We start from the raw sequence: 21,615 nt of genomic DNA, 5'->3' as shown, positions 1-21,615 counted from the left end.
TTAATTTCTCTTAAACATATGATATGAAACTATTAGGAGTTTAGGACGCATCTAAATTCATATAACATTATTATCATCCGTGGTAGTGAATAATGTGTCATTTTCTTCCGGTCAAATTTAATTTGCGAGACCAAAACTAATATATTTCTTAAAATGAAAACAAAATGTTTAAATTTTAAAATTTGACCAAAAACAAATATTTCCTTAATTTATAATTTTAAAATATTTAATTGTATAATTTATACATAGTTATACTTAAAATAACATTATTATTTTTATATTATCAAAATTATACTTAAAATAACATTATTATTTTTAATTTTTTATATTATTCATTGATAACTGCACGATGAAAGTTAGTTATTTTACTATTTTTATTTGTACACTCTTTTTTTTTTTTCCTTTTCAGTTTTCAGACCCTAATTACATTTTTTTTCTTCCATAAACGTGTACTATATGATATATAGTATATACTATATACGGCCAACAAAGAGAAAAATACATAATAATAAATAAATAAAATATGGAAAGGGAAAGAGAAGAGAGATGTAAGTGGGTCAGGGGGACACGTTATGAGCAGGCAATTCCATGTGGCCACATGGATAAGAGAAAGAGGAAGAGGAAGAAGAAGATGATGAACAACAACAAGCAACACAGCAACACCAACTGAAACATCTTCATCATCTACGAACGACCATAAATTTTCTCTCTTTCCCTTTCCCTCTCTCTGTCTGTGTTTTTTCTTAAAAAATTCTGTGAGAGGCATAGAGGAAGATGAAGGAAAGCAGTGATGGGTTTGTGAGAGCGGATCAGATTGATCTGAAGAGCATAGATGAACAGTTGGAGAGGCACCTCAGCAAGGTGTTGACCATAGAAAAGAAAAAGCGCTCTGAAGGGGAAGAAGATGCTGATCATGTTCATCTTCATGTTCACACCACCAGTGCCACTGCTTCTCCCAAATTCTCACATGCTTCTTCTGCTGCTAGGGTTAACTTCAAGAAGAAAAAGCAGGATTGGGAGATTGATCCTTCTAAACTCATCATCAAAACTGTTATAGCTCGTGGTACTTTTGGCACTGTCCATCGTGGTGTCTATGATACCCAAGATGTTGCTGGTCAGTTTTATCTCCTTTTTTGGCGTGTTTTTTTTATAAAAAAAATTGAATTTTTGGGATCAATTGTTTGCTTATCAGATTTAGATGCATAATTCCTCTATCCACCGAAGTTAAAGTATGAGGGTTTGTTTAAAAATGTTTTTTTAGTTATCTTTCTTAATTTTTTTTTTCAATCGGTGGGTTAACCATTTAATTTCTTCAGCAAAGTTATTACTTGAATTAAATTCCTCCAATTAGTTAATTCCCTTGCTCCTCTGGATTTTCTTGTGAAGAGTTGACTTTTACTAGGATTTAGTGTGAGGTTGAGTTTGTGGAAATAACAGTAAAAATTTTGGATGATGCTTTTAGTGTCTTAAAATTCATGAGATCCCCCGTTGTGGTTTTGGTCTTACGGTGTGGTGAATATAATTAATAGTACAGTGTTTTTGCTTCATTGATTATTTATTCTTTGGGTAGAGATAGTGGTTTCCTTTTCTGCATTTAACTGATCACAGTTATTGTGATTACTTAATGCTCAGTGAAATTGTTGGACTGGGGGGAAGAAGGTCAAAGGACAGAAGCAGAAATTGCCTCCCTGAGGGCAGCGTTTACCCAGGAAGTTGCTGTTTGGCATAAACTTGATCACCCCAATGTCACAAAGGTTAATTTCAATTTCTTCAACATCAATTTGTGTTATTGTAATTTTAATTTGTTGAGCTTGTGGTTTCAATGTTGTGTATGCTGATATAATTGTGTTTATTTGGGTGGAGGGATCCATCTAAACATAGAACTTTCTTCGATCTGAAGTCTTATGAACTTATGTTATCAGCTGAGAGTATCATTTTCAATAGAATGCAAATCAGTCCTCCTTCATAAGTATGCCTTTGCATATTATGTCTATGCATATCTGCTTTCAGTTTTAGACTTTCTTTGTTGTTGCATACTTGTATATAATGAGTTAATTATGTGCTTATTTGTTTAAGCGTTTGAACCTCCATCAATGGCATTTCACGCTTTCCTTTGCACCAAACATGACCAAACATGAGAGGGGGAAAATGAAGCTTTTATGTTCAACGTAAAACTAATGTGTATTCAAACACGCTATATATCTTCCTAAGGGTTCAAGTGATTAGGTCTTTTGTTAAATCTTTAATTCTCAAGGATATCAAGTTTTGTCGGTTTCAGATTTCAGGAATTTCCTTCTTAACTAAATCATCCCCACTGTACCACCTTCCTTGTATGTTCTTCTTTCACTTACATTCAACTTGAATTTTCTTGCAATTGTGGAAGGGATTTCTTTTTTGCAGATGATGGCCATTATTATTGTTGTTTAAAAAATTTCATGCACATTGTTTTAAGCAGTGTTGTTAAATAGCCGCAATAGTGGCGCTATAGTGCTATTGCATTGCGAAATTCCCTGGATCCGCGATTGCAACTCTGGTCCACTATTGTGGCTGCTATAGGTGTTGTGGTTGCAGCATGCGTGCTGCATCCTCTTGTTATCTCTGTCAAGTTTCCTGCCAATTGGACTTTTGAGTTAATATTATGCCAATTCTTATTCATTTTGTTTTTATTTGCATACAACTTTCTTTTTTATTCATATATAATTGATATATATCATATATTTCAACCATTATGTGACTTCTGCTATTTGGCCACGATGCTATCCGCTATCTGATATTGCGAATTATTGGCTTTCCACCATTTTCTGTAATCTGCAATTGATAACACTGGTTTTAAAAGCATAAGGTTTGCAGTTCGCTTACCTTAATGGTATTCTAGAAATCTTTATTGGCCAAATACTGAAATATGAGAAATACAAGTATTTTATGGAACTAAAAATATATGAATCTTATAATATTGAAGTTTATTCACAACATATGAGCTTAACTGTCATATATTTGTTTTCCTCTCTTATTGTTTCCTTGTTCATAATCTGAGATTGTTGTGATATGTATGTTGGAATAGATTAATCTGAGACTGCTGGTAGATAATCTTCACAGAAGCACCATTGCATTAACTTGTGGCTTAGTTGCGTATACTATCCTTATTAAAAGGATATAGTGCTTGAATTAAAGAGTTTTCAGATAATCTGTTGTTGAATATATTTTAACTTATTTGGTGTTTATTTCTTTCATTTTTTAAATAAATCAGTTTTGATGAGATCTCTGTTGACTATAGCCTATTCTTTTGAGTTGATTATAGAACAGTAACTTAACTTCGACCTTTCCAATAGAAGGATAGGACTCTAATTTTTAACTTGTTAATCTGTTTCATTGATCTAAAAATGAACACTGACGTCTTCACATAGAAAGAAGTCGGTGTTGATATGTGGTCATTTTATGCATTATTTATCACAAATTCAGAGTGTTCTGAACTTGAACTAGTCTTTCACATTGCAGGGTGAAAAAAATGTGAATAAGCTTTTTCCATTTGGTTCAGCATCCCTGGTTCTGTTGAACAAAGCTTGTAAATAAATAAACCTGCTTGCTAGCATTTTTTGAAATTTACATACAATTAAAGCTTCTAGACTTCAGGTTTCTATTGTTTATGGTGGATCTGTTTTTTGGAAAAAAAATTCACATTCTAACATCAATCTTTTTCTGAGATATCCTGTTTTTTTTTTTTTTATCAGCCAAAAAAAGAATGATATTAATAGAGATACTAGATGTACCCAAAATACAAAAAAGTCAAACAGAAGATAAGGAAAGGGTCAGCAAGTGGTTATGCAACATTAATATGCAGGTGTGCTCATAAATGTGAAATAATCAAATGAACATCCTGAGACCCCTGCAAAAAGGGAGAAGAAATCCTATCTGCCCCCAATCCCTTCCCCCAACAAGCGTTACAATAATACTATATGTCCCCCCTGTCAAACCAGTATCCATGTTGCTCCCCTATGAATAGCATTTGAAGTGTGAATGTTTGTATACTGATAATTTCTTTGACCCAATCCGTGAAAGCGAAGCCCCCACTAGTTGCTTACCCCAAAATACATACTCGTGGCAGAGTTGCCAATGCATGCCATGAGTGTGATAAAGTATTGATTTTACTTGTTGACTGAGCCCATGATTTGCTAACAATCAAGTCCCAAACTCTGTCCACATCAAGGCTCTCATTGTGAAAGATAATCCCATTTTGGTGCTGCCATAGGACCCATGTTGTTTCGCACCATACTGCCGAAGCCAAGTTTGCTGGTTTCTTCAAGAAGCTTCCCATATGGTGTTGAACAAAGCGCTTCCGAGGATCGCTGTGCTGTACCATCTCCACTCCCTGCCAATTGTAGCACTTGTTCCAAATATTTGTCGAGAACCTGCATAGGAACAACAAATGATTGGCATTCTCCTTGCATGCATTGCAGAACGGGCATCTCAAATCCTCCTCATCCAATAGTATTTTGTTGTTTTTTGTTGGTAACCAATCAAGCAATTGATGCCAAACAAAAGCCTGCACGTGTGATGGTACCGGAACTTGTCATAATTGCAAGAACTCCTCCCCATACTCCATCCCTGCATGATAGGAAATTAACAAATGATATGCGTTCTTGACACTGTACTCACCTGAGGTGCAGGTATTTCAATGCCAAGAATCCAGACCGACCCTGTTCAACTAACCGAAAACTACTCACCTCCTCCATCAACTTTTCTACCATCAGTTTTTCCCACTCCAACCAATTCTGCCATGACCATACCCCATCCCTCCACCCACCACACGCCTGTATCTTGCTCTCTTTTTGATACTTCTCCACTAGAGTACCCTCACATACCCACTTATGATGCCATACACTAGTGTTTTGTCCATTACCCCTTACCTTCCCCATATTTTGATCTTAGAATTTTACACCACAAGCTCTCCGACTCTCCTTGTCGGAGAGCATCCTCCACCTCCACTTGCCTAACAGTGTGGTAGAACTCTTTCATGTTCCTAATCCCAAGAACACCCCCCCCCCCCGCTTCCTTTGATACGCATTCCCTTTCCCATTTAACCCATGGTATTTTTTTTGAGATATCCTGTATCTTTATTAAATTTAAGTCCATTCATTTGGTGTGTTGGGGTGTCCTGCTCTGGTCTCTGTCAATTTGTCCTAATATTTTCTGGTACAAAAGATGCATGTAGATGTGTAGAATAATTATAGTCATCTTGCCCCTATTTCCTGTTTTGCTACTTTTCTTCATGACATTTTCTCTTTCCTGTTCAATCTTGTGATATTTGCAGTTAATTTGTTTTCTCTTTCCAAAGGGTATTATGCACTTTTCTGCAAACATTTTTCTACCCTAGATTTTTTCACCATTTACATTTTCCATGTTTAGTTTATAGGGGCAACAATGGGGTCTTCAGAATTGCAGATACAAACTGATAATGGTCTAATTGGCATGCCAAGCAATGTCTGTTGTGTTGTTGTTGAGTATCTTGCTGGAGGCAATTTGAAACAATATCTAATTAAGAACAGGAGGAGGAAGTTAGCTTTTAAAGTTGTCATCCAGCTGGCACTTGATCTTGCAAGAGGGTATTTTCTTTTCTAATTGTGGATTAGCAGTTTGGGAGCAATAATTATCGTAATTTGTCTGCGTAACTACTCAACTTGAATTCACTTGGTTTTACAGGCTGAGTTATCTTCACTCCCAGAAGATTGTCCATAGAGATGTAAAGACAGAGAACATGCTATTGGATAAGACACGCACAGTTAAAATTGCTGATTTTGGGGTTGCACGTGTTGAGGCATCAAATCCTAATGATATGACTGGGGAGACTGGTACTCTTGGTTATATGGCTCCAGAGGTGTGTAGTCATTACCTGTAAAATCCTGTATAAATTAGAAATTATTGTACCAGTTTGTGTGACAGTGGTAGCCTTAGTGCAAAGGCATGCAGTGTACACGTAGATTTCATTTGATGGGGAATTAGTGTATCCAGCCCAATATTTCCTCTAAGCGAGGATAAGTGTCTTCAATCTCCATCTCATTCTTAGAGCTGTTCAATGAGGGTTGTACTGTCCGGTCTCCATTGGGCCGATCTAACTCCCTAGGTATTGGACCGATCATCATGAATAGACCGCTTATCGCCAGATCTTGTCATTTACTAAATATATCTTAATCATATACAAACATATCTTACCCGAATTATATCTTATCTCCATTATTTATGGAGATAAGATATAATCCGTGATTTATGGAGATAGGATGTAATATTATCTTACCATAATTAGAGAGCTCTATATAAATCATGCCTCACCTAAGAGCAAGAGCAGAATACACTTTTATGCTGTAGAGTAGGAGATCACTAATCCTAGGAGAAACCCTATTCCGGAACAAGGGTAAATGATTACCTTCATGTGATAGCATATAGTGTGTGAAACTGTGAATAAGAAAAGAAAAAGATGAGATGAAAGTATTTTATTTGATCAAAAAGTGAAAGCCCCTCGTAATTGACTATTTATGTTTTATTTTCCCAACGGGGTTGGTTTTCAGGTTTTAAATGGCAACCCCTATAACAGGAAATGTGATGTGTACAGTTTTGGCATCTGTTTATGGGAAATATATTGTTGTGACATGCCATATCCTGACCTAAGTTTCTCAGAAATCACTTCAGCTGTTGTTCGCCAGGTATATTTTCTTCTCTGTTTTGATTGGTTTTCTCGCTTGAGCAGTGCATGTTTATCACTGTGGATTCAGTGTCTGTGAATCCATCTTGATAACATTATTATGTTCTGTTGGAATTTCAGAACTTAAGACCAGAAGTACCAAGATGTTGCCCGAGTTCTCTGGCAAATGTAATGAAGAAGTGCTGGGATGCCAGTCCCGATAAGCGGCCGGAGATGGATGAGGTAGTTTCCATGCTGGAGGCCATTGACACATCCAAAGGTGGAGGTATGATCCCTCTTGATCAGCAGCAGGGTTGTTTCTGCTTCCGCAAGCATAGAGGGCCTTGATGTTTTATTTGTTAGCCCAGCAAACAATTTGGTTATAATGATTTTTCACTATTTGAAGAATCAATTTGTACCTATAGTGAGAAAGCAGCATTTGGATACTAGATGAGACAAATACACAGTAGGGGGTACAGTTAGGAGGAGCTGGTGACATGTCAATATGTTGGTGGGTGTGTAAAACTGTACCTCTGATTTTCTTTTACCTTTTTTTTCCCCCACATTGGTTTGGGTTATGTGGGTATGGGTATTACTTTCAGCTTGGTGGCAATGTTGCCAGATTGGACTTGTAACATGCAGGATCTTCATTATACTATTGCATACTCGCAATCATAATTGATGTGATTAAGTTGGATCCATTTGCTATGTAAACAATACAAGCTTTTTATTGAATGGGAAATAAAACCTCTTTGGTCGCTTAATTACAAGTTCTCTCGTAACAAACTTTCATAACTCAAAAGAACCTTTGCACTCTTTTGTTCTCTAACACATTAATGACACTTTTTAGGCCTTGTATACTTATCAGCTAACAATATGCAAAAAAAAAAAAATTAGTTTTCGCCCAAGCAAAATTAGTTTCTGCATGGACAAAACGAGTTTTTGCACGAATAAAAAAACTAGTATTATTTTTCAACTAGTCGTCCAAAATAAGTTGGTGTGCCACTTGTACTCAATAATTTTCAAGACCAGAGTTTTCTAGTTTCCATCAAACTTGGTCCTTCGTCAACACCACTGACTTTACATTTAGTACACACTAGTCGTAAGATTTCGGTGTTTCTTGTACAAATATTTGAAAACAGTAAACTGAGATGACTCTTGTAATTATATGGACGGAAAATGATATCAAGTACTAAATAATATTATACGAAACCATACGAATCTTATGTGCCGTAAGCACTACTATATATGGATATAAGGTTAAAAAATAAATTCATAGGATTGAACAATTTTAAATGACTTGTATTGGAGAAAAGTACTCAAGACATTAATCTTCCTAGCATTGGTAGAACGATTTTGGGTTTTATTTATTCGAGCTAAACGATAGAATTAAATTTTTAAAAGGATTTTTTTTTCTCACAGCTGGAACTCGATGCTTTACTTAAGAAAAAAACAGATATATAACACTTGAATCACCCAGTTGTTTGTGATAACATTAAAGAATATATAAGTATATAATTAAAATGTTGAGTAAGTAGCAGCTAATAACTGACTAAGTATATGTCATTGTCCTCTGCTGTCATGACCCGCTGCTTATCGTATCATACTTGAAAAAATGTTGACGAGCTCAAATGGACATATTCATTGATCATTAAAGTCATAACATTCTAACAAATTAACATTGCCTATAAAAAAAATTAAGGCCAACAACAATACAACAATTAACGACTGTAACGATTTCATCAATGCTATGATTTCAAAAGTACAAAAATAAATTATTCTTTGAAGGGGCGGTGTTGTTGACAGCTTCTTTTTCCTTTAACTTTCCATCTTTCATTCTCTCAATATTCCAATTAAGCAGAAATCATGGTATTCATACGGAATCGATTTCTTCATCCCATTTGGTTGTTCTGTAGTACATGGCATAGAGGATCAGCTGCACCAACCCGGATACTGTTCCAATGCCATTGGGAATCTACCATTTAAAAAATTTAGTTAATTAGTTAAGAATCATGGTTATCTAAAATCATTCATTTTTCACAATAAAAAATAATGAATACTTAATTTTAGATATATGCAATTAGTGTTTGTGTTTGTGTGTGTATGGAAACATACTTTTGGTCCAACGAACAAAAAATGTTGTATTTTTCTTAAAAAGTGAATTATGGACTAACTAATTTTTTCAAGTTGTTCTTGCATGCTTATACTTTGATCTTTTTTTCAAGTTGTGAGATCTGTAACCATTTTTATTCATACAAATATTTGTCTCCTCTCAAGTAAGAGTAACTAAGAGTTACAACGAGGATATACGGGGAAAATCTAAGACACTGGTGTAGATGGATGTGGTTTATTTAAAGGAGCTGACATTTTTTAAGTTATCACTCTTTTCTTTTTAAGAACTACAATTAGATGGATCTTGTGTATTAAAGCTTCTGGTAATCAGATAGCGTTGCATGTGCATGGAAGCTGTCATGGTAATAAGCTAGCCTGCGGATTTTGGTGGGCTGCTTCGTAACGCGAATGGGTCTTGAATCCTTGCTTTCTATGGTGATATTGGTTCAGCTGATGCTCTAAGTGTCCCAGACCTAAGGGTGTAATTTTTTTTCTTCTTTGTTTGTTTTGCTTACAAAAAACAAAAAAGATGAAGGATTATAAAGATCTACTTACTCTAAGAGAAAATTTAAAATATTACTCTTAATTTGGATCCTTTATTTTTATTTAAATTTAAAGACTTAGATTTATTTACTTAGGTCACGTGACACTTGATTCTTGAAAAACGATTTCTTTGTTCCTCCTGTCTCCAATTCTCAAAAACCTCTCACTTCATTATCTCTATTTTCTGGTCATTAACACAGAACATCAAAGGACAACATGCCAGCAAATTCTTGTGTTGCATTGCTTCTCTCTATTTTTATCTTTTTTTGCTGAATGCTTCTCTCCACTGTTCCTCTCAAGCGTTTAATTAATTTTTTTTTGTTGTGATAATATGCTCCAAAACTATGCAGCTGGTAACAGTCCAGGGTAGGCAAAATACAAGGCCGCTGTTAATGGGAAACTGATCAATGCCTGTAACTACAAGTAATTTGGAGTCTTTGTTTTGCTTACACTACCAAAAAAAAAAGATTAAGGGTTTTTTTCATTGACAATAGATAGAAAAAATAATGAGATTAAAACTGTTAAAGTGTGATATTATAGTGATATTTAAATTTTATAATGTTGAATGTTGAACAATTTACCTATTATAGTTTTTTTTGGAGATTTTTTTGTTATGTTAAAGAATTTAACATTTTAATTTTTATGTTATAAGTTATGCTTATTTGTATTTTTTTTATATTTTTATAATTAGGTCATGTTCATATATATATATATATATATATATATAATTTTATTCTCTTATATTTTTTGCACTTTATATTGATGTTTCGTATGCTAGATTTTCTAAAAGAATCTCTTATCCCATATAATTTATTGGTATCCTATCTGCATGCTTGCAACATAGGTAATGAACTAATGGCGCAAATATTGGGGTGGAGTGAAGAGGAATTTGGGAAAGAAATTGGATGAAGGAGTTCAAACCCATTTTATCCCGAATACAACAATTAATCCATAAACCCTAAATTAACTGTACTAAAGTTGATACAATCACTTATTCACATAAATTATTATCTAACTAATTTATTGACATAAAATTTATATGCATATATTAATCTAAACAAAATTATTATTTGTTACATATTTGGGATATAAATCCTTTCTTAAAAATGTTAATTTTTTTAGATTGTTTTTTGGGGGATGGGGGTGCTATTTTATAATAAATTTAGTAATAAGTAATAACTGATAACAAGAACAATAATAATTCTGTAAAAAAAAAATACAAGAACAATAATAATAATTACCACGATGAATGGATCCCACTTAAGTAAGGCATAGGTCGTCCAGATAACTCCATTGGCAAAGTTGGCGAACGAAAGTAAGAAAGGCATGTACTTCACACTCTTTGTTCGAATTACTTGTCGCTGCTCATTTTTGTGGGGGTTAAAATTAAAAATGAGAAAGAAAAAAAAACAGATAGGTAGGAAAAGTAACTATATATTATTATATAAACTGAAAATAAAATCAAAAACACATAATTATACAATTTTGGTCGGTTCTAATTGCATGAACACATTGTAATTATGCAGCTTTGATTTCTCCATTAATCTTTTGTTACATATATTTATCAGATTTTACTTATGTAATACTAAACATAGGGTACCAATGATGTATTGTCCAACAAATATGGTATTGTGACTTAATTACGTCACTAAAAACATTTATATATTTAATGGAAAACTAATGGAAAAAATAAAAATCACAAATTATAATATATATTTAGATAAGTCAATTTGCACAATTTAGAAGCTGGAGACAAAACCCAAACAATTATTATACCTAAGGAACAAAAGTGCAATTAAGTTTATTATTAGTATATAACAGAGAAATTTAAATACACGTACCATGACAGTTAAGGGTGCAAAGTACATAAGGATGTTGAAGACTATGCATATAGGCCCAACAATCACCTTTCTTTGCTTGGCAGAGTGAAGAAAGGTCATGATTAGAAATATCACTACCGCAAGGAAGACGAGTTCACCCAGGAAGATTAGGATGATCTTCCTCTGAAATTGGTTAAATTAGGAAAAAGAACAATTAGATTAAGTTAAAGGATAAAGAAAGAAAGAGGCTTTGGCATGAGCGGTTGTTTCTCACCCGCTTGCTCCAGGTTGAATATACAAAGAAGATGAGAGCGTAGAAGATCTCAAGGAAGAAGCCAAAACCATTTATTGTGACGACAAGAGTGTTATCTTCAGTTACGAAGGGCATTCCATAGATTGACCACATTCCACAATTGAGTATAGTTGCAATATAAGGATCTGGCTTGAAATTTTGCACTGATTTTGACTTCCATATTGATATAAATGTAGGTCTGCAAATTACAAATATTTGTCATTTTAATTTTACTGCTAATTTGTCCATCCATTAAGAAAGGAAAGAGAGAGATATTTACACGGGAGACATGAATAAACAAAAGGAGATGACATTTCCTGCAAATAAATAAAAGTGCGTATATTAGAAACTCTTCATTCTTAAACGAAAATGCTTAGTTTAGATCTTGTATTAATTAAATTGTTCCTTGTCCTTCTTCTTTTTCGTGATTCTATTAGATGAAAAAATATTATATATATAAATAAAAAAATCATGAAATGCCATGAGGTTTATCTAGACAAACCAATTACTCCAATGACAGTTCTTATTGCTCCAGTGTCAACCATGACTGCAACATCCGAAGAAGAAACTGATCAAAGAAACGGGTGAAAACCAATTGAGAAAGTAAAGTAAAATTGTTTACCAAATAAGTTTGTTTTCTTACTTTTGTACTTAAAAATATGGTAAATATAGTTATCCCAACACTCAACTAATTGTGGGTTGTGAAGTGTTCTGACCGCAAGAAACTAGCTAGGTTTGAAGTGCTGACTTATCAACTTGAGTTTTAGCCACAAGCAAGTTCTCTTTCTACGCAATTCACTGCCTAACCAACTATCAGACAAAATTGGGGCGTATACCTAGCTAGCCACAAACATAAAATCACGAGGTTTGAGAATATTGAAGGATTGATTTTGCATTATTATTTAAATGGATCGTAGCGTAGGATATATACAAGGAAAAAATGACTTTTTTTTTTGTTACAATGTATGTATTATGAGATTAACTTAAAGTCAGAATGTGCTCAATTATAGGTCAAATAGTATTAATTATAGTATATCTAAACCAAAGATATTTAAGATTAGACCGATAACTGAATTGATTCGAAAATAATGACTTAAAAATTAATGATTTAACCGTGATTAAAAAAATATTATTGTAATTTTTATGTAATCTATTAAGTTATATTAAAAAAATAACATAATTTTTGTAACTTTATAATATTAAAAATGGAAAATTATCATAACTCATAACATATATTATTCAAAATTAAATATGAAACCAAATCAAATGTCATAACATTATATTCAACAATATATAATATACTATTCATTGTCACTATAAACTAAATAAATATAATTTATATAAATATTCATGATCGTAAAATTGTATTTTTAATTAAGAAAGTCATTTTTCACTGAGATAGTTTAAACCGGCCGGATTGATTAGTTTTACACTAATTCAATTAATACATGATTTTTCCAAATTAGATATAGTTTCCTATTCTCAATCAAGCTGATCCAACCAGTTGATGTGGTCCAGTCAGGTTTTGGCAAGATAGGAATAAGCCTAAACAAATTTAACCTTAACATGTATTACCTCTAAAGTTTTAAACACCCATAAACAAAGAACACAGTTCATCAAAATAATCTGGATATCACACATGTTGACAACGTACGTCGTAGGCATGGGGGGAGCTGAGGGAGTTCAGTTCATATCACTAATCACCTATTAATTATCTTCTGATGCTTTAATAAAAAAAGGAAGAAGATTCAGTCCTGATTAAGCATATCAAATTTATTATTTAACCTATAATAACATTAGCACGTGATTAATTATCACAAACTAAAATTGAGTATATATAATCAGTTTTACTAGTAATTTCTTTTTCCTTTTCTTTAATTTTGTCAATGTTATAAGATCCCATCTTTGCAAGGACATAGGCACAAAAATTAGCCTCGCGGTAAACGTGTTGAAACTTGACATTCCAATGGTTGGATTGAAGGGATTTGATCTGAGTCAAGATTGATGCATAAGGATGTTAGCTTGATGAGTCTTGCTGAATAAATTGAATAAAGGTTAGAGAATCCGAATCCTCTAAGACGTGAGTAAAGTTTTGGTTCCAAGCATGCTGAAGTCCATAAAAAAAATTAAAAGAATCATATGAGATAGAGGAGTTTGACTAAAATTTATATTAACACTTAAAATGATATGGATTACATTCCTTATTAACGAGTTTTTTTAGTACTATATACATATCTTGTATGTTTCTTTAAAAATCTTCAAAGCAGAGAGTTTTTTTTACAGATCAAAGCACATGACTAAGAGTTTGGTTTATTTTTTATCCACCGAAATGGATTTTGGTAAATCATAGAACGTTGTATCAACTTGTTAATTTGCCATCCTGTCAAACTCAAAATAATTATATATGTCCTAAATGTCTGTTCAATTCAAAGCAATACAAGCTATATTAATTTTTTTTCCTTTGAACATTCAATTGTACGTTGGAAGCATTAGTTACAAGTTTTAAATTTTAACAACACCTAACGGACAGCCTTACGTACCCTTTGTCTATCAACCGTCAAGATACAATAAAACTCGTATATGAAGCATTTGACTATGGTTTTGAAGCTCCTTTGGTTCAATTCTTCTTTGTTGTTTTGAAGCTCCTATGCCTATGATCTCCTTGGTTTCGACCTGTATCAAGTTCGATCCTTTATTTTTTTCTCTCTTTCTCATGTGAGCTTAATTCTCTTTGGTCCTTTCTTGTGATCTCTTGTATTCATTATTTTTTTCTATTCATATTTGCTTATACTTTGTATTCATATTTTTGTTGATATGCTTTGCATTACTGTTATGAAAACTGTCATGTCTTCTTCAAAGGTTAAAGAAATGCACACCTATAAGAAACTTTCACTTCACATATAAATATTTTTTTTTAGAAAATCTGATATAAATGAAAACAAAATTGAACTTTTGGTTATTATATAATACAAAGGCATATCAAGCTTTTGGCGCAAACTTTTCAAACTCAGTGGCACCTAACTTCGCATGAGCACGGCCTATCATCCTGAATTTGATGGACAAGCGAAAGTACTTAATCAGATACTCGAACAATATATCCGTGCTTTTGTACACTCCGATCCTTCTCGGTGGGATAAATTTTTAGCATTGGCAGAATAGTCCTACAACATGGTAGTGCATTCTGTTACAGGGCAATCACCTTATCAAATAGTCTATGGCAAACCTCCCCCGTTCATTCCTCATTATCTCCTTGGGTCCTCTTACGTTGAGGTTGTTGATCACCTACTCTCGGAACGACACACTATGTTGCATGCTATTTATAGGAAGCTCATTAAGGCTCAGATTGCTATGACGACATAGGCTGATAAGCAATGTAGGGATGTCTCTTATGATGTTGTGTGATATCCTTTACCTAGATATACATATTTATATAATAAAATACATGGAAATACAGAATTACAAAAATGATTTTTATTCAATAATCATAAAGGAGCTCATGTGAGTAAAAAGTTCACATTTGTGTTAACCACCAAATTAAAAACTTATCAATTAAAGGTATGAAAACATTTTTGACTCAAAACAAGGTCGTTCAAGTTTACAAAAGAACTAAAGTTAAGTAGCAGAATAAAATAAAGTAAAATGACATGTTTGGAACATCATGCAATTAAAACAGAAACTCATTCCCCAATGTCACATCCTATCATAGCATTGTGTTTCGTCGTCCTCCAGTACGAGGTTCCTTAAAGCAATCCACCTAATCATTTACTCCCACGAACACAAGGTTCGAGATCATCACAGGATTCAAACACAAACAACACACGGGAAGTGAGTTATCACATTCTTAAACAGGTAGAGATAAACGAAGACACATATATATAGTATAAGTATAACAAGCTCAACTTAGCACAATTTGCATCATTTTACCACTCATTGCGTAATATCACTTGTCCCAAAAATTTAATCACAAAATCACATTTCAAATATTCACATTGATCGTGTGTTCAGAACAACAAATCTCAAGTACAACATAACATCTCACACTCATACAATTCATTACCCACCATCACGTAGCAAGTCACAATGATCATTATACATGCGTTATGCAATAGATGCACTAAAACTCAATCCGATATGCAATGTGGTACCATGTTAGTGAAAAACAACACCAAGGCGCCTAGGAGTACATAATAAGACATGCCACATAATGGGTATGTCAGGTTACTCTCACTAAGTAAAATCATAAGGAGACCAGTTAGGGTCACTCTATTTTGTAAGAATACTCCAACCATATGGGATAAACATAGGCTTAAAGAAACACTCAAACCGAGTGTATTTACCCCCAAGGCTTAGACTCCAAAAAATCCATTAGAGCATCACCTTCCTGATTCAGTTTCAATCCCTAAAACAACTTTTGCATGTAGATACTGCTCATGAATTATACAATATCTACCACCTCACACTTATTTTCAAACACATTTAACACAATGTGTTACAATTTAACACCTCAGGTTCTTAACTTGGAATCCTACACTTTCCTTTTAACACCTCGTGCATTGCGCTACAATTTAACACATCAAGTTCCTAACTTAGAACCCTACACTTTCCTTTTAACACCTTGTGCATTGCGCTATAATTTAACAGCTTAGGTTCCTAACTTGGAACCCTACACTTTCCTTTTAACACCTCGCGCATAAACACTTTTCTTAAGATAAATATCAGTCAGGTTATTGTATAATTCACAACTTGAAACAAAAGTAATACTTCATCAAGTATTAACCACACACTTATTCACAATCATATATCATGCCTAGAATTTAACACTCTCTAATGTCACAATCTACCATCACATGTTCACCTGTATCTCACAAATTAACACATGTTCAACTTAGCACTTATACTCAATTTCAATCACAACTCATAATATACAAATAGTATTACATATATAAACACACACAATATATAAATAACTAAATGCACAAATATTTTAATCATGAATTTACAAAGTGAAATATAATCAAACAAAATTGCACCAAGGATTCACTAAAACTTTCAAAGAACCTTATAGTCAAATAGAATTTGGCCAATTTTAAAGAATAACAATATGAAATAATATATAAATTCATACTAAATATTAAAACTAAAACAATGGTCGAGAATGTCATTCTGTAAGCCTATTCTAATTCCAAATTATAATATTAATTCCAAACTATATATAAAAAAACCCCTAAAAAGCATGAGAAGGGGAAAAATACAAAATCAATATCTTACTCTCTCTTATGGTAAATCTCTCCTTACTTAATTTCATCAATTCACGCTAATTAGAAAAGACCCAATTTTTAGGTTTCACACTCAACACAAGAGCATATCAATTTCACAATAATTTCGTATTGGGACATCAATTGGTTCATCAAATGCAGTCAATTTGTGAATAAAAAGAATAAGAAAAAAATTAAAAATCATAAAACAATCCAAAATAATCCAAAATTTATTCTCTATGGATCCTTACATACATTCATTATAATCCTCAAGCGTAAATAACTCATCCCTTATCTCTGAGCGGGCTCATGTGTGTAGCCCAGTAGCGATAGCAGCATCTGTAATGGTTCCTTAAGATTCCTCAAATTTTTCCTCTGGTTGCTCTGCTAGGGTTTCCAAGCATTAGAGAGAAGACAAAGGGATTGGAGCCTCAATTTTACTGTTTCTATGCAAGGGAAAATTCTCTCTTTATAGAAATTAGTTCGAGCATCCCAATGGTGAGAATGTGTGAAAATGAGTTCCAAAGGTGGGGTCCATTACCTTTTTGGGAAGAAAAATAGAAGGTTTTAGGAAAAGAAGAAGAGAACAAATTTGAAAGGAAGAAAGAGCATAGAGACATATCGTAATTGTAAAAACTAACATATTATGTCTCTATTTATAGTTAGGATATTCAGAGCCTATTATTTATTTTATTTTTTTATTTTTTTATTTTATAAAAAGGAACTTTATTTAACTCCTTTTAAATAAATAAATAACCCATTAAAACATCTCTTTATCTTCTAAAACATATATTTATTTTATTTATTTCAAAACTTATTATTTTAATTAATAAAACCATTTCCCCTTCATTTGTTTAATTACAAAAAATACCATTATTTTTTTTCTAAAACTCTATTTATTTTTAAATAAAATTATTTTTATTTATTTTACAAAAAACGGGATGTTACATGTTGGAGATTGGTTCTATGTTCATCTACGACCTTACCGACAATTATCGATTTCTGGTACTACATATACCAAGCTCGTCAAACGCTACTATGGGCCTTATCAGATCATTGAACGTGTTGGGGTCATTGCTTACAAATTGGCATTACCCTCCCATTCCAAAATCCATCTAGTGTTTCATTGTGTATTGCTTATGGTACTTTGCTCTGTATGTGTGTGTGTGATGAATGAACGAATGAGAATACAGAGATGAGTTTTCCTTACTTCATTGTTTCCTTCAGGAGGTCTCTTGTCCTCGAATTCAAGTAATCTAGTCTCCCTAACATATAGTGTGTGTTCGTTTAAGCATCCAGAACCCTACTTTTATCTATATTTTCTTGCTCAATAGTTATAAGGCCATCACATAGGTCATATCACCATGTTTGACAATTGCCCTAAACAAATAGCTCTTCAAACGATATATGAATCTTTAAATATGTAATTACCTTACCAAAGAAGGACAATATACGAACTTAAAATGACAAATAAATAAAAAAGTAAAATACAACATAACCTATTATGTAAAAATGAAATTTCTTAATTAATTCTCTTGGAAACTCATTTATATATAGTAATATAGGAATAATCCATAATCAAGATTTGGAATTTCATCATAGAGAATATAAAAAAACAAAAATGAAGAAAGGTCCCCATCACTAGGCTCACATTTTTTTGTGTTCCTCAGTACATATGTGCATGCACAACGTTCCTCAATTTGTTTGATTAGTAATGTATACTTTGAAATTTGACTTTGTCCGTATAATTTTGATGCTCTAGAGGGTGTTGGTCTCACTATTTTAAATGATAAATGCATCTAATTATATCCCTTCTTTTTTTTTACTTGACTTGTCAATGTGACGAATTCAAAGGTAGTTTACACATGTTTGACAATATGATGTTTTGAAGAGTGTATATATTAGTATGCAATGCAGCAAACTCAATGACAAACAATAGCATATATAGATTATTGTTCTGTCACAACAAGGTTGTGACTTTACTGTTCAGCATGACCTCCAAATGAATTTGAACCTTAGATCTGTTTCATGAGTTGCTAAGTGGTGGATTTTGTTTAATTTTTGTTGATTATTGTAGTTATTCAAATTGATATGTATCTGCTGAGGCTAGTATAATAGATGCTTTCAGCTTATGGTTCTTTGGATTTTGGTGTTGTTAGTTAACTAAAAAGGAGTACATTGTGCAACTATTGGTATAGAATGAATTTATCACTTATGTTTGAGCACTTATGTTAATGAAGCACTGCCATTGGCACCTTTTTGAACGTGTTGCTATACACTTCTACTCTTATATCACTCATTCACATTCCCATTATCTTTCTAAAGCCTAGTTAATTAGTTCTTAACCCATGTGAATGAATCTTGTTTTATTTCTTTTTACTCATTTCTTTTGTCTGTGTACATATGTTGCTATAAGATTTTCCTTCTAAAATCTCTAGGTTCTTTTGAGTTTTAAATAAATTTCATTTTTTAATTCTTTTCTTTCATTATCGTAGATTTAAATTTCTGAGTAAATAATTTTTTTGTGTTTAAATAAAAAGGGTAAATAGTTTAAGGGTTTTTCTTATTAATGAATACATGTTGATTCTGTTTTTTAAAATTAATTCCTTCACTCTTTCATAGATTTCTTCCAAAAATATTAACACCTTTTCTATAAAATAAAAATTTAAACAAAAATAAATCGATTTGTTTCTAAAAATTAGCTTGGGTGTACACCTTTGTCGATTTAAAGTTTAAGACATATATGAGTTGTGTCAATTTAGAAATCTTAAAGTTTAATAAATATAAAATATCAAAAAATAAAACATTAACTCTCTTTTCTAATAATAATAATAATAATAATTGATTTTCGTTAAAAATGTTTTTTCTTTGTCATAGTTATTTTATTTCAGGGTAAGAAATATTTTAAAAGTTAAAAATAGTTCACTTGATTAATTAAAGGTTTGTCTTCATGATGAGCAACATAGGATGCTAACACTTTTCTTATGTATAATTAACTCCCGAACTCAAAATCTGATTTCAAAAATCATTTTCTTTCCAAAAGATTTTTCTGTAGTTTTCCTCCAAATGGTGATGCCTAGAACTGTCTTAGAATATTTTAAAAAAAAAATTGAAGATTCTAAGATGATATTTTTCTAAGACGAAGAGCTAATTAAGATCATGTTTGTAGTAGTGCAAATTAAGATTCAAAGTTAATACTATGTATTATACTAAATAATGACATTAGTAACTCTTCGAGACTAACAATCCTCTACTATCTATTATCCTGAATAACAACATTAGTCAAAGTCATAAAGCACCCTCTTTGTCGCTTCCTACTATGGGTAAACACGGTTATTGGTACATGAACATAGATGTATGCAAATTAGGTAAAAAAAAAAACATTCAGAACAGGGAAAACTAAAAACTATTAAACCAATAATCACGTAAAGGCTATGGCAACACCTAAATTACCCTCTGAAAGCATTATAAGCAGAACCAAATATATCAGTATAAGGAAAAGGGACAAAACGAAAAAAAAACTCATTAGGACCTTTGTCACAATCACAATTGTGATAACCTTTCTCAATCCCTGGCACTAGCTCCCTCTTTCTCCAATTTCTACGGGAAGAACTTGGTGGTGAACATGTTGTCCTCAAAAATACTCCTTGTAAGGGTGGTACCGATCCTTAGGAACAAGCCTGCAAAACTTATTGAATTGTTTATCAGCTTCATCTTTCTTCCTAAGGATGGTATATATAATACCTTGACACAAGTAAGGCCTAAAATCCCTAGGCTCATCTTTGACCAATTCCTGATAAGCCTTAAGTGCCTTAGAGAAATCTCCTTTCATGACTTTAACTTGCGCAATCAAGAGCCTGAAGTCTCTAACATCGGAATCCCTTTTTTGCTTCTTGCACACCTTATTTGCTTCTTCCACTCTCTTCAATAGCCCTTTCAAGAGCTCGTTGGATCGCAAAGTCGCCATGACAAGGCCGTGGAACACTTCCTCACGAAGTAGGTCTTTCTTGAGGATTTCCTCGAAAAGTTTGCGCATGTTGGTGTGGTTGTTGTTGTAGATGTGCATGTTTGCCTTCAGGAGCAACCACTCCAGTTCCTCCGGTTCAAGCTCAATCAAATGGTCTAAAACCCTAAATGGTTCTTCCATTTTATGCACTCTGATTTTGACCTCCATGAGCATATGGAGTGCATTGGTGTCACATGGGTTAGTGCTGAGACGCTCTTCGAGAAGCCTCTTGGCTTCCTCCTCGGTGAAGGCGGTGTTGGACTCGACGGCGGAGGAGTGGAAGCACATGAAGAAAAAGGTAGTGGCAGCAATGACGATGCAAGTGGTTTCAACAACAAGAGAAGAATGAGGTTAGGGTTTGGAGGAGAAGGGAGATGGAGGGGGTGTTTCTTACGACGTGAAACACGTGGTCGTTTTAGGAGGAAGTTCTGATGGAGTGTAACCTAAATGACGAGGAGGAAGAGGGAAAGTGAGGTGGTGGTAAAGAGTGGAAGGAGAAGGAAGAGGATAAGGGAGTGGAAAATGGGTAAGGCCCTCGAAGGAGAAGTAAGTGTGAACATTGGTACTACACCAGGGAAGACTGAGTGCCATAATGAGGAAAAGGCTAGGGTGCGTGAGAATGACACTAATTTCAAAGAGATTTTAAGAAAATCGTCTTTAAAAATACTTAATTTTTAAAACAGTTTTAACAAAATCGTCTTTAAACACTTAATTTCTAAGACGATTTTTATAAAATTGTCGTCGTACATCTTTTGTTATTTACAAAATTGTTACCGCCTTATATATTAAGATGGTTTTTGAGAACCATCTTAAAAAACACATCGTATTTTTTTAGTAATGACTCTATTTTTTAACTTATTTTTTGTCATCTAGTCGCGATCTTAGTTACAACAATCATCATCATAACTTATACG

The 21,615-nt window shown here is 33.1% G+C and overlaps 2 protein-coding genes across 2 annotated transcripts; one reads left to right on the top strand and one right to left on the bottom strand.

Moving 5' to 3' along the window:
• The first annotated feature begins 539 nt into the window (after positions 1-539).
• On the top strand, positions 540-7,374 carry LOC100807921 (serine/threonine-protein kinase STY13). Its single transcript, XM_003525287.5, has 6 exons — positions 540-1,114; positions 1,633-1,754; positions 5,404-5,600; positions 5,698-5,872; positions 6,561-6,695; positions 6,815-7,374. Exons 1-6 carry the CDS (start codon positions 775-777, stop codon positions 7,019-7,021), a joined length of 1,176 nt encoding a protein of 391 aa, XP_003525335.1. The 5' UTR covers positions 540-774; the 3' UTR covers positions 7,022-7,374.
• A 1,172-nt stretch (positions 7,375-8,546) lies between these two features.
• On the bottom strand, positions 8,547-20,842 carry SWEET9 (sugar efflux transporter SWEET9). Its single transcript, XM_003525449.4, has 7 exons — positions 20,440-20,842; positions 11,943-12,008; positions 11,721-11,757; positions 11,423-11,639; positions 11,170-11,331; positions 10,570-10,689; positions 8,547-8,648 (listed from the first exon to the last, which is right to left on the bottom strand). Exons 1-7 carry the CDS (start codon positions 20,840-20,842, stop codon positions 8,547-8,549), a joined length of 1,107 nt encoding a protein of 368 aa, XP_003525497.2.
• Positions 20,843-21,615: the final 773 nt, after the last annotated feature.

This window comes from Glycine max, chromosome 5 (genome assembly GCF_000004515.6).
Source record: "Glycine max cultivar Williams 82 chromosome 5, Glycine_max_v4.0, whole genome shotgun sequence".
Taxonomy (NCBI): Eukaryota; Viridiplantae; Streptophyta; class Magnoliopsida; order Fabales; family Fabaceae; genus Glycine; species Glycine max.
Note: the sequence above shows the minus strand (reverse complement) of the source record. Positions and strands in the feature narration are given on the sequence as shown.

Excerpts from the sequence above, each read along its gene's own strand:
- SWEET9 (XM_003525449.4), bottom strand. The coding sequence starts at position 20,842 with ATGGAAGAACCATTTAGGGTTTTAGACCATTTGATTGAGCTTGAACCG. Across the intron at positions 12,009-20,439 it reads TAGGCCTTACTTGTGTCAAG|TTTCTTCTTCGGATGTTGCA; the intron begins GTATTATATATA and ends TTCTTTGATCAG. Across the intron at positions 11,332-11,422 it reads ATTCAACCTGGAGCAAGCGG|AGGAAGATCATCCTAATCTT; the intron begins GTGAGAAACAAC and ends AACCAATTTCAG.
- LOC100807921 (XM_003525287.5), top strand. The coding sequence starts at position 775 with ATGAAGGAAAGCAGTGATGGGTTTGTGAGAGCGGATCAGATTGATCTG. Across the intron at positions 5,601-5,697 it reads GCACTTGATCTTGCAAGAGG|GCTGAGTTATCTTCACTCCC; the intron begins GTATTTTCTTTT and ends TTGGTTTTACAG. Across the intron at positions 6,696-6,814 it reads CTTCAGCTGTTGTTCGCCAG|AACTTAAGACCAGAAGTACC; the intron begins GTATATTTTCTT and ends TTGGAATTTCAG.